Raw genomic sequence first — 13072 nt, forward strand, 5'->3', positions numbered from 1 at the left:
TGTTAATGACAGTTATTTTGGGAAAAGAAGCATATCAGAAAAGCAGTTTTGTAGGTTTGATATTTTCTTAGATTTTAGGCTTATAAGGAAAATTGATTTAAGTTAGTTTTTTTTATACTTAGATAATGGGTAGATTTTTTTCTCTAATATTTAATGAATGAGTGTACCTTACTTGTCATTTTAAAAAATACACCTGATACATTGAATATTAACAAATTGAAGAATATTTTGAACTTCATAATGAATTCCCACATTTTTGGGGAATAAAGATCTTTTCCTGATTTGAGTCATATACCAAAAATAAAAGGATTGGCAAGGTATTTAAACCTTTGTTTAAGTGCCACCGGAATCAGGAAAGGAGGTATTTTGCTGAAGATGAAATTATCACATAACTAGGACAGCTCTTAAAAACAGTAAGTCATTTAAAATTCTGCATAATGATAGTGTATACCTTTCCCTTTCTTTGAAGCAGAGTGCATTGTTTAGTGAGTGATCTGTTATAAGAGATAATTATGAAGTGTGAAATATATATCATCATGGACACTGTGGATATGCCCTGACATCCCTCAGGGAATTAGGAAATTTAGAATTCTGTGCAGATGTCAATCATGCCAGGAGCTCACCTCTTTCTATTTAGGGTGCTGAGAATGGCTCTATTTGCTTCCTGTGGAATAAGGGGCATAGATTTTGTGGCAAGGCCCTATTCTGAGTGTGGAATGGCCCTGTGGTTGGTGAGGATGATGGCAGGCACAGCTCTGAATGAGTGGAGCAGCATTAAGTGTCAAGGGATTGCAACGTGAAACACAACCCAGTTTTTGGAGTAGTGCATGTTGTTACTCCATCTGATTTTATATTTGTGTGTTGATTACTTTTCAGTGAACATATCTTACATTTGTATTAGCCTTTCAATATCTCTACATTTAGTAATACTGACTTCTTAAGTGGGGATTTTAAGGCAGTGAATGATTTTAAATAACAAGGTAATTTAAAAAAAAAAAAGTAAATGTCCATTCTACCAGCTCTGAGTTCTGCACATGTAATAAAGACTAAAATTTAATTTTATTAATTTAAAAATACAACTGACAGTGATTCCTAAATGGCCCACCATCACGTCTGGAGTGTTTTAAACTTGAATAATGAAGAATTTATGGGACTGATCCTTTTTTGAGTGCTCTGAGGAACCATAACCCAAAGTCATATATCATGAGAATTTTGTTGTCCTGTTTATCATTTAATATGTGCTTAGAATGAGCAAGATAAATCTCGGTTTTAGCTATTCTTGACAGATGCATTTCACAAAAAATTTTCCATTTGTGTCTACTAGTAAGATTTGGACTTAGTCTGATTGGTTGCAGATAACTTGTCCTGCAGGTACTTAAAAGAGGGGACAGGAGGCTTTTCTCCTCCTGGATTTCTTATAATATGATGGTTCTGAGAAAGTGAGTTTCATAAAATCTCAGATATTTGTTTTAAGTTTAACAATAAAAGTTATTTTCTATTGATGCATACTTCATAAAATGTTTATTAATAGAATTCCTATAAACTTGGAGAACATTTTGTCTAAAGGAAATATTTGAACTGTTCTTTGAAACTTAATGGGATAGTACTTTAGGAGCTTAAAATCACTGAAGCCCTGTGGTCTTGATGTATCATTATTTTTATTATTATTGCATTAGTTTTTGTCATAAGTAACAATAGATTTTATCTGTGATCCTACATTCATATATCGGACCAGAATCATGTAGCACATGAAAACTTTTGAAGTGACTTCTTCTCTTTTTGCAGTGTTCTGTCTAGAAGTTGCTCATTTTTTTACTGTGTCTGTCTGTGAGTCATCTTGGGAGTGGCCCTGGCTCCCATCCCACCATGTGGTATCTGTGGTCTCTTTCCTGAACAGGTACTTTAAATGACATTTAAAAAAGAAGGTTTTAGTTTCTGAGTTATTATGACAATAGGTCTCATTTTTATAATTATATACTTTTAGATCTGAAGAAAGTCAGTTTTCTATTCCCTTTTCTTAGAATACTACTTCTTCTTTCTTTCTTCTACCACAGAAACTTTTCCAAATTGTGAACAAGTAGGAAGTTTTTATTCATTCAAAAACACATTGGTCAAATATCTACCCAATACCAGGTCACTGAGCTCAATGGAACTTGATTATTAATTGTTGTATGTAATTATTTTTGTTTTTTCGATTAGTGATTATTGAGTCATTGTTTAATGTGAGGTTTAGGATTACCTGTAAATTTTCAATTGGAATTATAATTCCAACAATGTTTCCTTCATCATTTGAAAATTTTTAAATGATGTTCAAGATATGCTCTACATAGGAGTGTAAACTATTTATTAATAATGACTCTTTTAAAGGGAATGAATTGTAGTCTCTTGATGCTTTACTGTGAAATTGCCCATTTTCCATTTTTTTTTTTGATTAAGAAAATGAATGTTTGATTTTAAATGAGAATTGGCAATTTAATTTTAAGGCTAAATACAAAAAGTGAAAATAAAGTTTGAGAGGACCTGATTTTAGGTGATACTCATTAAAACATTCCACTTTTTAAATACAGAGAAGTGTAATATTGTGATTTGAATCCTACACATTGGGGGAAGTAGGGATTGGGATCTCTTGTATGCTGTATTATTCACATGAGCAAGTGTTCATCAAGGACCACTAAAAGCCTTTAACAAGTCTGGTCATCAGAATGAGGCAAACAGCGTAAGCATTACTGAAGCCTGGAGAGGCCCACTGGGCCTCATGTTACCTGCAAACTGCTCTGGTGCCTACTGGGAGAAGGGAAGACAGAGGCAGGGCCCCAGGGAATTAAAGCAAACCTGGAGATTTCACTCCTGCCCCTTTCTCAGGGGGGTGACTCCTCTGAGGCCAAATATTTCGATCTTTGCTTTACTGTGGTGCACAGATACAAAATGCTGTATAATAGTTTTTTTCTTTTTCTGTTAAATGATCACCCTTCATAGGCAAAAGCGGCAGCATGGTAACATCCCCACATTGCCACTTAGGCTTACATTATTTGATGTTATTTGGGACAGAGATTTGCCCTTTTATGAAGACCCTTTCAAAGGAGAAAGTTTATTCATTAAAAAAATGATTCATGCATCTATATGTGTTTTAATCACAGATGATAGGGACTGCGTTGGGCACAGGTGGGCATGGAAAACAGGTGACCATCTAGAGTTGAATTGTGAATGTGAAAGGAAAGAGTTGTATGTGGGCATAGATGGATTTTTTGCATATCCATTTACAAGTTTCTCACTGAGGACAAAGAAGTCAGTATTCCATTTTGCAGGGTTGTTATTTTTTAATACAGAGGTTTCTAAAGTTCTTATTTATCGCAGAATGTCTAATAAAGTAGTTCAGCTCCTATATAGGTAAAGCCTTTGCTTACTTTATGTTTTACACTGTTGAGTACAGGACTTCTGAGGGGTCCAGTGTGCCTTGGCTTCACTAAAGTTTTAGAATCCTGGGAATTCTTCATTTCTGTAGGGCAATTATCATGTTTAAAGGGCTTGCTCACTTGGGATATAAATTATAATTGTGTGAAGTGTCTATCATTATTTGTTTCTTGATTTTAATCTCCTATGATATATTTCTCTAGAGAAAATGTCCAAACCAAAATATAAAAATAATTTTAAAAATCAAATAAATAAAATAGAGCATATATATAAATAAATAGAAACTCCTCTGTTGAAATTCATCCCAATGAGAGAATTTTATGCATTACTGTAAGTTTTGTTCTGGAGATTACTGTAAATACTCTTTGTTGAAAATACTGCTATAGTCATTTCACACAGTATTGAGAGTTTTCAATGTAGCTGAAGTACTTCCTGATGTAACCAAATATATAGGTTTTAAATTAAAGTAAAAAAAAATGCAGATCTGTAAAACAATAGCTCCTCAATTATATATTTAAAAATTTTAAAGTATTTGTATTTACTTAAATATTTGAATTAAAACATTTAATGTTTAATTAAAATTATTAATTTAATCTAAACATTGAATAGTATTTCAAAATCAGATGATATACTTTTGTTTTGCTTGTGTCCATATATGAAACAGTGACCACCATGTAAGTTACTAGACTTTTGGATATAACATTTGCATCTTACAAATTAAAAAAATATTTTTTGAGCAATGCTGAAATATTTTGAAACTCTTAAAATAAAACTTTTGTCAAATAACCTTTCATGTTGAGTCACTATTACATAATTCATTATATAAGCTATTTTACATTGTAATGAAACGAATTACCCAAAATATCAAAAATTAAAATAGTTTTGTGATAGAATTTCCCAAGACTATATGTGGAGGGGGTTGTGGACTATTACCCATTCCTTTGTTCTTAGGTCCTTATAGATAACAATGCATGGTGGCAGGAGAATAAGAAAAGCTGTATGTGGGAACAAAAAGAAGTACTGTATACAAATAAGCATATTTAAATGAAAACTATTTTAAAATTCAGTTAATAAAAGAAGCTGTGACTATACTATTCAGGTACTCATTTTCTCTAATTAATCATTAATCCCTGTAATAAGTTGTTGTCTGATATTTATTGAATAATTGCTTATAGCATATAACACAGTTAAGTTTGATACATACTATGAATGATATATAGTCCATAGCCAGAGAGCAAAAGAAAATTGCTATTTCAATGAAAGCCTGGAGTCCATTTGTACCCTTTTATTATCACTTTTCGGATGTTACATAAAATACGAATTGTCCTGTATTTGCATGTGAACATTCAGGAAAACCAAAGGAGGTATTTAATTTGCTAGTGAAATTATCAGGACACATACTGTGTTTGTTAATTGAATATATTTTAAGGCTTAGGACTTCTAAGGTAGCATTTAAAGGAGCTGGGTAAGGAGGTCTGTGCTAAGGATGGAAGTCGTCATCACAGCAGTAGGAAAAACACCAGCAAATTAGTAAATCAGAATTTTACTTATAGATCTATGAATAATCATTTTTTAATCTTAAGTGGGACTGGATGTTTCTGTTTACAAGCTAGTCAACCACACTTGAGGTAGGCATGCATATTTTAATTTGACAGGCATTAATATCTACAATAAAAACTAGACTTCCAAACAAGCAAGTGATGACTATCTGCAGGAGTAAAAATGTGTTCTTATGGTTGGATCTTCTTAGAGAATAGCTGCAGTTTAGCTCTATTTTCCAGGCATGTTTTGCATACTTTGCATACAGATACACTGTGTGTGGATCAACTTTTATCTCCGTACTGATAGAATTAAAAAAAAATTCTGAACTCTGTATAAATTAAACCAAATTGCTCAATATTAAAGCACAAATACAAATTTGGGGGACTGGAGATGTGGCTGAAGTGGTAGCGCGCTTGCCTAGCATGCGTGATGCACTGGGTTCGATTCTCAGCAACACATAAAAATAAGACTGCGCATATATATATATAATATATATAAAAGTAAAAGTTTAAAAAAATTTGGCAAAAAGTCTTTTACTTCCTTTTACATACTCCTTCATTTTCTTCAGAAGTAGGGTCAGATTTTGCATATGTTGATGACTGATGGTGGAGTTACTTTTGTATATTTTAATTGGTATATTGTATTTTAGAATAGCTGAACTAAACAGTTCATTATGTCCCTTTAAAATAGAATCTTGTCTTCTGGAGTCATCTAAAGTTTATGTATTTATTAAACACTTGAAGAGAACTATTCATCTAGATCAAAGTATTTCTAGATTTAACCATTGGATGTATAAAGATTTTTTTGTGGCTAAAGATACTTTTTCCTCTCCCTTACTGCTTACATTTTGTTTTATTATCTTTAAATTAATTCTTTAATTTTATAGTCTATCATTTTGCCAAACTTTCTAAAGCAACTAATAATTGTAGGACACTGGGAACTCTTCAAGTATCTGTGTCTGCTTATGATTATTTTCTGTTACCCAATTTCCCCAGCCCTTCTCATTGCCTAGTATGTAATGTGGTTCATAAATACTTCAGAAGTGCTTCATGATGGATTGGTTAATTGATATGGTTTGATTAGAATAGAGGTTGGTAACATATACAAATTTCCAGAAGGGAATGGATGGAGTGCCAATCTGAGGTCAGGCCAGAATGTGTTTTGTGTCTGACATGTGATATCCTTAAGCTGTTTTCTTAACATGTGCTGACACAAGTATCTTTGACAGCCCTTGTGCAGAATAGCCACATAAAATATGGGACAAGAACTCTTCCTGTGCATGTCCTGATTACAGAAAGGGATAAATAAACGTGTCTGGACTTGCAAAGACATTGCATCTGCTGTGGTTGATTGACTGGCCTGAAGCCTGTTTGGGGGAAGATTAAATGGCTTGGCATTTGTATGCCTTTGCTTGCAGTATAGGCTGGTGGATCTCAAATTGGATTTCACGTTGGTATTATCTAGGATTCTTTAAAAATATGCCCATACTTTAATATTGTCTGGGACCCCTTTAAAATAATACCAATGACTTGGTTCTACCCTAAACTAATTAAATCAGAAATCTCTAAAGGTAGGGAATGGGCATTATCCTTTGCAAAAGTGATTCCAAATGTGCAGTCAGTTTTGAAGTAGTTTGAGGTTTTGTAGAAATCAAATGAAAGTTAAAAGAAAGACCAAGGAATATAATTTCCATTTACCTTTTTCTCATTTATTGAGAAGGAATACAGAATCTAGAACACCATTGTCCGGTAATAAGAAGTATATGTCACATAGTATTCTAGTAAAAGGATTACATGTAATTTTAAATGCTTACATAGCCATATTTTTTAAAAGTAACAAAAACAGGTGAAATCAACTCAGAATCCAGGGTTTGAGATGAAACTCAATTCTCTGCTTCTGTCTGCAGGTGGGGTTTGTGTAAATTGTGGGTCTCTGCAGCTGAGAAAGCCCATTTTAGTGTTAGCAGCTAATCACAGCAGGTGATGCCTGCTGGCATCAACTCTGAGGGTCACAGCTGGAAAAGTTGGATTCTTCTCTACTATTATTGAGTGGCGTATTGCAGCTCTTAATGGTGGGCTATGCCTTCCAGCAGCTCACCGCCAATTTTTTGTGGGTTCTTGTCTTGAAAATTCAAAGAATGAAATCCATGGGCAATAATGGAAGGCAAGAGTGAAAGAGTGAAAGGAGTAGAATTTATTCAAGTGAGAAAGAAAGAGAGAGAACTCTCCCAGGGCGAGAGGGCACCTGATTGCAGGTTGCTGCTAGTCTAGCAGTTGATAACAGCTCTTGGGCTAATGCCATCATTGGTCCACATTTATGCTAATCAAGTCTTAGAAAAGTTTGAACACTATTAGTTAGCCCTTGAGTCTGAAAGTTCCTGCAATCACCATTTGGGCCTGTCCCAACTTCCTTTTCCTTGCTGCTCATTTGCCTGGGCCAGGCCACTGCTGGGCTGCTGGTCACTATACCCTAGCTCACCATGCCTCAGACTTGTGAGGGGATGATGGCAGGCTCTGTGCTGTTGCTGCCCATGCTCCCAGCCCACGTTCCAGTCTGCCCATTCCACCTCTGTCAACACTTCTCCTGGGGATTAGTCGGCCAACTGGCTCCCTGGTTGCCAGGCTGACCAGGACAAAGGCTAGAATTTAACTTCAGGAACAAATTATATCAACTCTTCTAAATCCAGGGCTTATTGTAGATTGGTGGCGTATCTTGGCTTGGAATAGTTATTTTCAAGTGCTAAAGAGCCATGTTAGCTAGTCAGTACCATATTGAACAATGCAGGAGTAGGTAATAGGGCGAGTTCAGTGGTAGAGCATGGATTAGCACGCACAAGGCCCAGGGTTCATCCTCAGTTCTGACAAAATAAATAAATGAAACACAAAAACAAAACAATAAAAGCCCCAGAATTTGGTTAGCACTCCTTGGAAGCCATCAGCAGAGAAAAGCAAGGTGAGCCAATTGTTTTAGGCTCCTTTCTACTCTGGGTATGCTTGGGTTTCCAGGTATGATATTGTTAGAGGAATAAAAGCAAAGGTTTAAAAAAAATAACACTTTGTTAAATGTTCTTTTAAGTCCATTATTCCTTCTTGTCAGCATTTATGCTACTAATCCAGGCAGAGGTCAGGCAGCAGGAATCCTGTTCTTCCTTGTGAGGAAGGTGTTACCATGACAATGATTCAGATGTTTCCTATAAAATATTGGGAATCTCTTCAATAGTGGTTGAAGCAGCTCAGATTTGAAAAACAGATATTCCATACCTGGATCTACCCCAGGATGGTAAGAGAACACTTGTAGTTACTTTGCCACATAGTAGTTGTTTAAAACTCATTTAATCCAAAACTCAGGAAGAGACCCCTGATCTTTTAGAGGTGTGTTTGCCATCATCAGACACATCCTCTGACTACAGGTGTTTCTAAATTGGAATGCATCTCTTTCTGGTGCATGCATAACTGATAACAGCTTCAATATTAGTTGTATAGATGCCAATATTGGATATATGTGATTTGGGTACATAGTCTGGTAACTTTTCTCCACGTCAGATAGATGAAATCTGGTGTACCAGGAAATAGAAAAGGAGCAAAGCTACATTCTTGACCATTGGAAATGAAGATCTGCCAGATATCCCGTTTGTGACAGAAGAACACAATCCTAGTCATTGTGTTGTTTGCTTTTTAAAGCCATCTGTGATGTTTCCTATTAGGAGTTAGTCAAGGACTTACATGTCTCAAATTATAGCTAATTTACTGTTTTATTAATTTGAGGAAAAAAAAGTGACATCAATTGGGAATTGTAGAGAAAGCTGAGAGAATTTTTATCTATTTATAGGATGCTTCTAAGAAGTCTTACAACACTATATTCTGTACTTAACAGGCAATTTTAACAAAATTGTTTTGGAAAGAGCCAACCCAAATATCAACAGCTATTTGAGACTTTGAAGCAGCACGCACAAACTTAATTTCTCTAGTTCTGGTCTATACCAAGGAAAGCAACTTGTTATAATACTTAAAGCAAAGGAGTGGAGGAGAAATTTAATTTTATTATATGAAGCATAGACACTTTCACAATGAGTTAATGAAATTTAAAAAAAAAATGCTTTCCAAACACATTGGATTCTTTGGTCCAAATAGTTCTTGTTCAATGTTTGGCACAGACCTACATGTGGGACACTAGATGAACAGAGAAAGCAAATAAATGTGACCTTTATAAAGCTGGTATTTTCTTTATGAAGCCAAAAGGTGCACAAACACACAAATATTAGCCCACTCTTATTTTTGTCCCAGAAAACTTCTCTTTGGCTGTCGGTTTCTCTGGGTTCGATCCTTGGCTTCACTGCTGCTCATCTTGGTTCCCTGAGGCCTTGCCATCTGTCTAACTGGTAAAGGGCCCGATCTCATCAGAATCCCTATCATCCAGTTGGAAACCCAGCCCTCTGATTGGCCATTTTCCTCTTCGTTCTCACCCGGTTTATTTGCAACCAACTCCAGCAGGTGCAGGTGAGGAAAAAAAAGTTTATTTGCAACCAACTCCAGCAGTGCAGGTGGCTTTACCTTAGCCAGTTACTTTAGGATTAGCAATTACTGGAAGGAATAAAATCTGCATTGAAGTGTGGAGCATCTGTTATTGCAGTGATCTTGGCTTGGAGAGTCTAGGGACTTGGAGAAAGTCTAATTCACGAAGGTGAGGCTCTCCCTACGGTGCTGTTTCTTTGCCTCTCATCTTAAATATTGCAGCACTTTCAGGTTTAATCCTTTGATCTGTGTGAAGTCGAATAAGACCATCAAGAGCCATGTGGCAGAAGCCCACTGCTTTTATCTGCCTGACAGTAAATCATCCCTCTTACTGTCTGTGCTCCTGTGATTTTGTCTGAAAATCTTGCAGAGCCATTTAAACCTTCGCAGTTGTTTAACTCACATTTTGGCAAATCTTTTTTTTTTTTTAATTTTTAAATCAGATCTTGCCCTGGCCCCAAGTATGTTTTTGAAGTTTCCCCCTCTCTATCCTCCATCTTGGTTTATATCCTATAGCCTGAATACTTTTGAAGCAATGCTAGGTAAGCTATTTGTTAACCTCTAAACATACATAAAGAACTCAGTTAAAAAACAGTAATAATGTGGTCGCTGAAATGTCTCCATATTTTCTTTTCTTTTTCCCCCTATGTTTTCTTATTATCCACATTAGTCATCACTGCAAGAAATAGTGGGTGGCAACAAAACAAAGTGGACAAAATAACTCCCAAATTTAATGACCTAATTTCCTTCTATTCTTACCTCCTTACTTAAAGCTTGAATTTTCTTCTGTTGAGCTTGATGCTTTGACATTATACATTTTGCTTTTATTTTATAAAGCAGCCCCAAATCTTGAAACTAAAGGTTTTTAATTGAAACTTTTTCTATTTATAAGAAACATCTCTCAGTATTTATTAGAATTTCAATTCCAAAAAAACGTGAGTTAGTAATCACTTTTTAATTATTAAATACTTTTTGGAAAGCAGTTTAGTTTAGTTGCTAACACAGGTATTCTGGCATCCAACTGCCTGAGTTTCAACTCAATGTGTCTACACAAATCACCAGGTGATTATCTTGGGAAGGTGTTTATATTTTTGAGCCTCAAGTTTCTCCCCCACAGCAATGTTATGGGAACTAAATGAGTTTATACATAAACACATGTACATATACCTTACTCATCTTTTAGCATTATTGCTGTGTCCAATTTTATTAACCAAACAACACCTGGCAGAAAATAAATGCTCTATAACTATTAGCTACTGCCATTACTACTTACTTTATTTATTAAAACAGTCATCTGGTAGACATAATCCTCACTTTATGATGAGGTAACTAAAGCCAAAGGAGGTTATTGAATTTGCCCAAGGTCACTGAGCTGGGGAGTGTGCACTGCCAAGGTTTGCACCCAGGTTCCTTAAACCATGAAAGCCTCTTGCTTACCCAAGGAGTCTGTCACTGCCACTTTATTGTGGCGCCATAGTTCCATAGATGTGGTTGGATTGTTAGGAAAATCATGCTTGCATCCATCCGTAAAGGTTTATTTCCTGATATTTTTATAAAGTAGTTACAAGTTCACTCGGATAACAAATTTGTGCTATTAGATTGCACAGAATTTCTTGGCACACATCCAGCTTCAGTCTTGCTCTTTTGAGAGACCCTTTTAGAAAGTGGGAGGGTCAGGTGTATTCCTTAATTTAATGTTTCTTCCTGAGAAAAGAACCTTCATGGATAGGCTCCCGTTGCATGTGGGGCATTGCATATGGCACTTGAAAGTAACCTGAATCCACATTTGTGCTCATTGCCAGATAGTGCTCATAGATCTGAGTTGTCACCCAGTGTGTAAAATAGCGAAATGGTGAGTTTTTGCGTGGCTCATTGACCTTTAATCAGTTATTTAACCTTTGTGATACCATCTCTGACATAGTCGGATGTCCTGGCACTGTACTGGAGTTTGGTGAATAGGCTGTGGCTGAATGATTGACTGAGTGGCTCACAGACATTAGGATGACTGTAGCTATAAGGGAACTTCTCACAGTAAAGATGGGGTGGGGTGGGTAGAAGAGAGGCTGTTTGGTTCTGAATCCAAGGAATAAGTAGTGTTTGTCTTTATATCATTTTCCTAATTATCTGTATCCCCTTTCTATTATATCATTTCCCTTGATCTTCAAGTTTCCCTTTCAGTTCAAGGGCACACACTTTCACATGCAAATCTTGATTTTCCTGTTTAGTTTTTGGTGCATTTGCACCTTTCTGCTAAGTCCTGATATGTCTCTTAAACAGAGAATCAGTAGCTCAGTGCTGGGCTCCAGTTGGAGCAGTGAATCTGGTGGGGCAGCTGTTTTCTGTTTCCTTAATCCCAGCAGAAGAGCCTGCTTCACAGTGGAGAATTATCTTTGCCTTGGTCAGTTATGGTTGGATGTTTAGGAATTATTGTGTTTTGTGGAATGAGTTATTGCCCAACAGGATACTTTTCATTCCTTAAGAAAACAAAACAAAACTCAAACAGGATCTTTTATGTGTCGGAGAGAGTACTGAATGAATAACAAACTGCAAATTTCCTTTCAGCAATCACATTACATCTAGAATCAAAGGGGGAAAGATGTCTTTAATTCTTGATAATGCATGATCATATTTTAATGTGGAAACTTTTAAAATTATGTCTCTAGGTGGTTAGAGACAGGGATGGATATTTGGTGGTTATGACTAAATCTTTTGTTGTTGAATTTCGGTTAATGTAATAATTTGACTTTTTCTCTTTCAGCTGTTCCATTTCCTCCAAGTCACCGGCTCACAGCAAAAGAAGTGTTTGATAATGATGGAAAACCTCGTGTGGATATCTTAAAAGCACATCTCATGAAGGAGGGCAGGCTGGAAGAGAGCGTTGCATTGAGAATAATAACAGAGGGTGCTTCCATTCTTCGACAGGAAAAAAACTTGCTGGATATTGATGCACCAGTCACAGGTAAGTCCTGAGAATGGAGTCTGCCCACTTGTGCCTACACTGAGTCTTCAAATTCTTTACCATCATACTCTTTACTGTTGAATCTCTACTGAAGGACTAAGGATAGAATGTCTACAAAAATATTTTTTATTTTCCTGTACTAAGTACCTATAAAATTGCCATGTTCTAAAAGTGGTGTGCAATGTAGATACAGTGAAAATATTCTAATATAATTAAGAATTGATACTCTCTGCCAGTGGAAACATGAATTGCCATAAAGCATACAGATTTATTCACTGGGAAGGATTAGGCTGAGTATGGTAAGCCTTCTATAGTGTTGACAAAGTTACCAAGTTAAAGCAGTGGTTCCCAAAGTGTGATTCCCAGACTGACATCATCATTGCCATCACCTAGAAACCTGTACAATGTAAACTCTCAGGGCCTACTCTCTGACTACTGAATCAGGCAAATCTGATTCATTGGGGGGAGGCCCAACAACCTGTGTTCTATCAGGTTCTCTAGTTGTGTGGTCCTCTTGGTTCTAATGTACATTAAAGTTTGAGAAGCACTGGATTTTAGAAGAAGTCTGAATTTCTCTCTTTCCTATGGCATTTTCTGCCTAGAAGATGAGTTTTTTTTTTTTTTAATATTTTTTTAGTTGTCAGTGGAC

General features: G+C 35.9%; 1 protein-coding gene across 2 annotated transcripts in view; it reads left to right on the forward strand.

The window, feature by feature from the left end:
- The window catches only part of Ppp3ca (protein phosphatase 3 catalytic subunit alpha), a 310937-nt gene that overhangs the window by 135029 nt on the left and 162836 nt on the right, over nucleotides 1-13072 (forward strand). For both annotated transcript variants that reach the window (XM_058583828.1, XM_046458923.2), the window contains exon 2: nucleotides 12223-12423. In XM_058583828.1, coding sequence (XP_058439811.1) covers nucleotides 12223-12423 — 201 coding nt within the window. The remainder of the gene's footprint in view (nucleotides 1-12222; nucleotides 12424-13072) is intronic.

Source organism: Marmota monax, unplaced genomic scaffold (genome assembly GCF_021218885.2).
Source record: "Marmota monax isolate L192 unplaced genomic scaffold, Marmota_monax_Labrador192_F-V1.1 WCK01_AAM20220418_F8-fsc00002, whole genome shotgun sequence".
Classification (NCBI taxonomy): Eukaryota; Metazoa; Chordata; class Mammalia; order Rodentia; family Sciuridae; genus Marmota; species Marmota monax.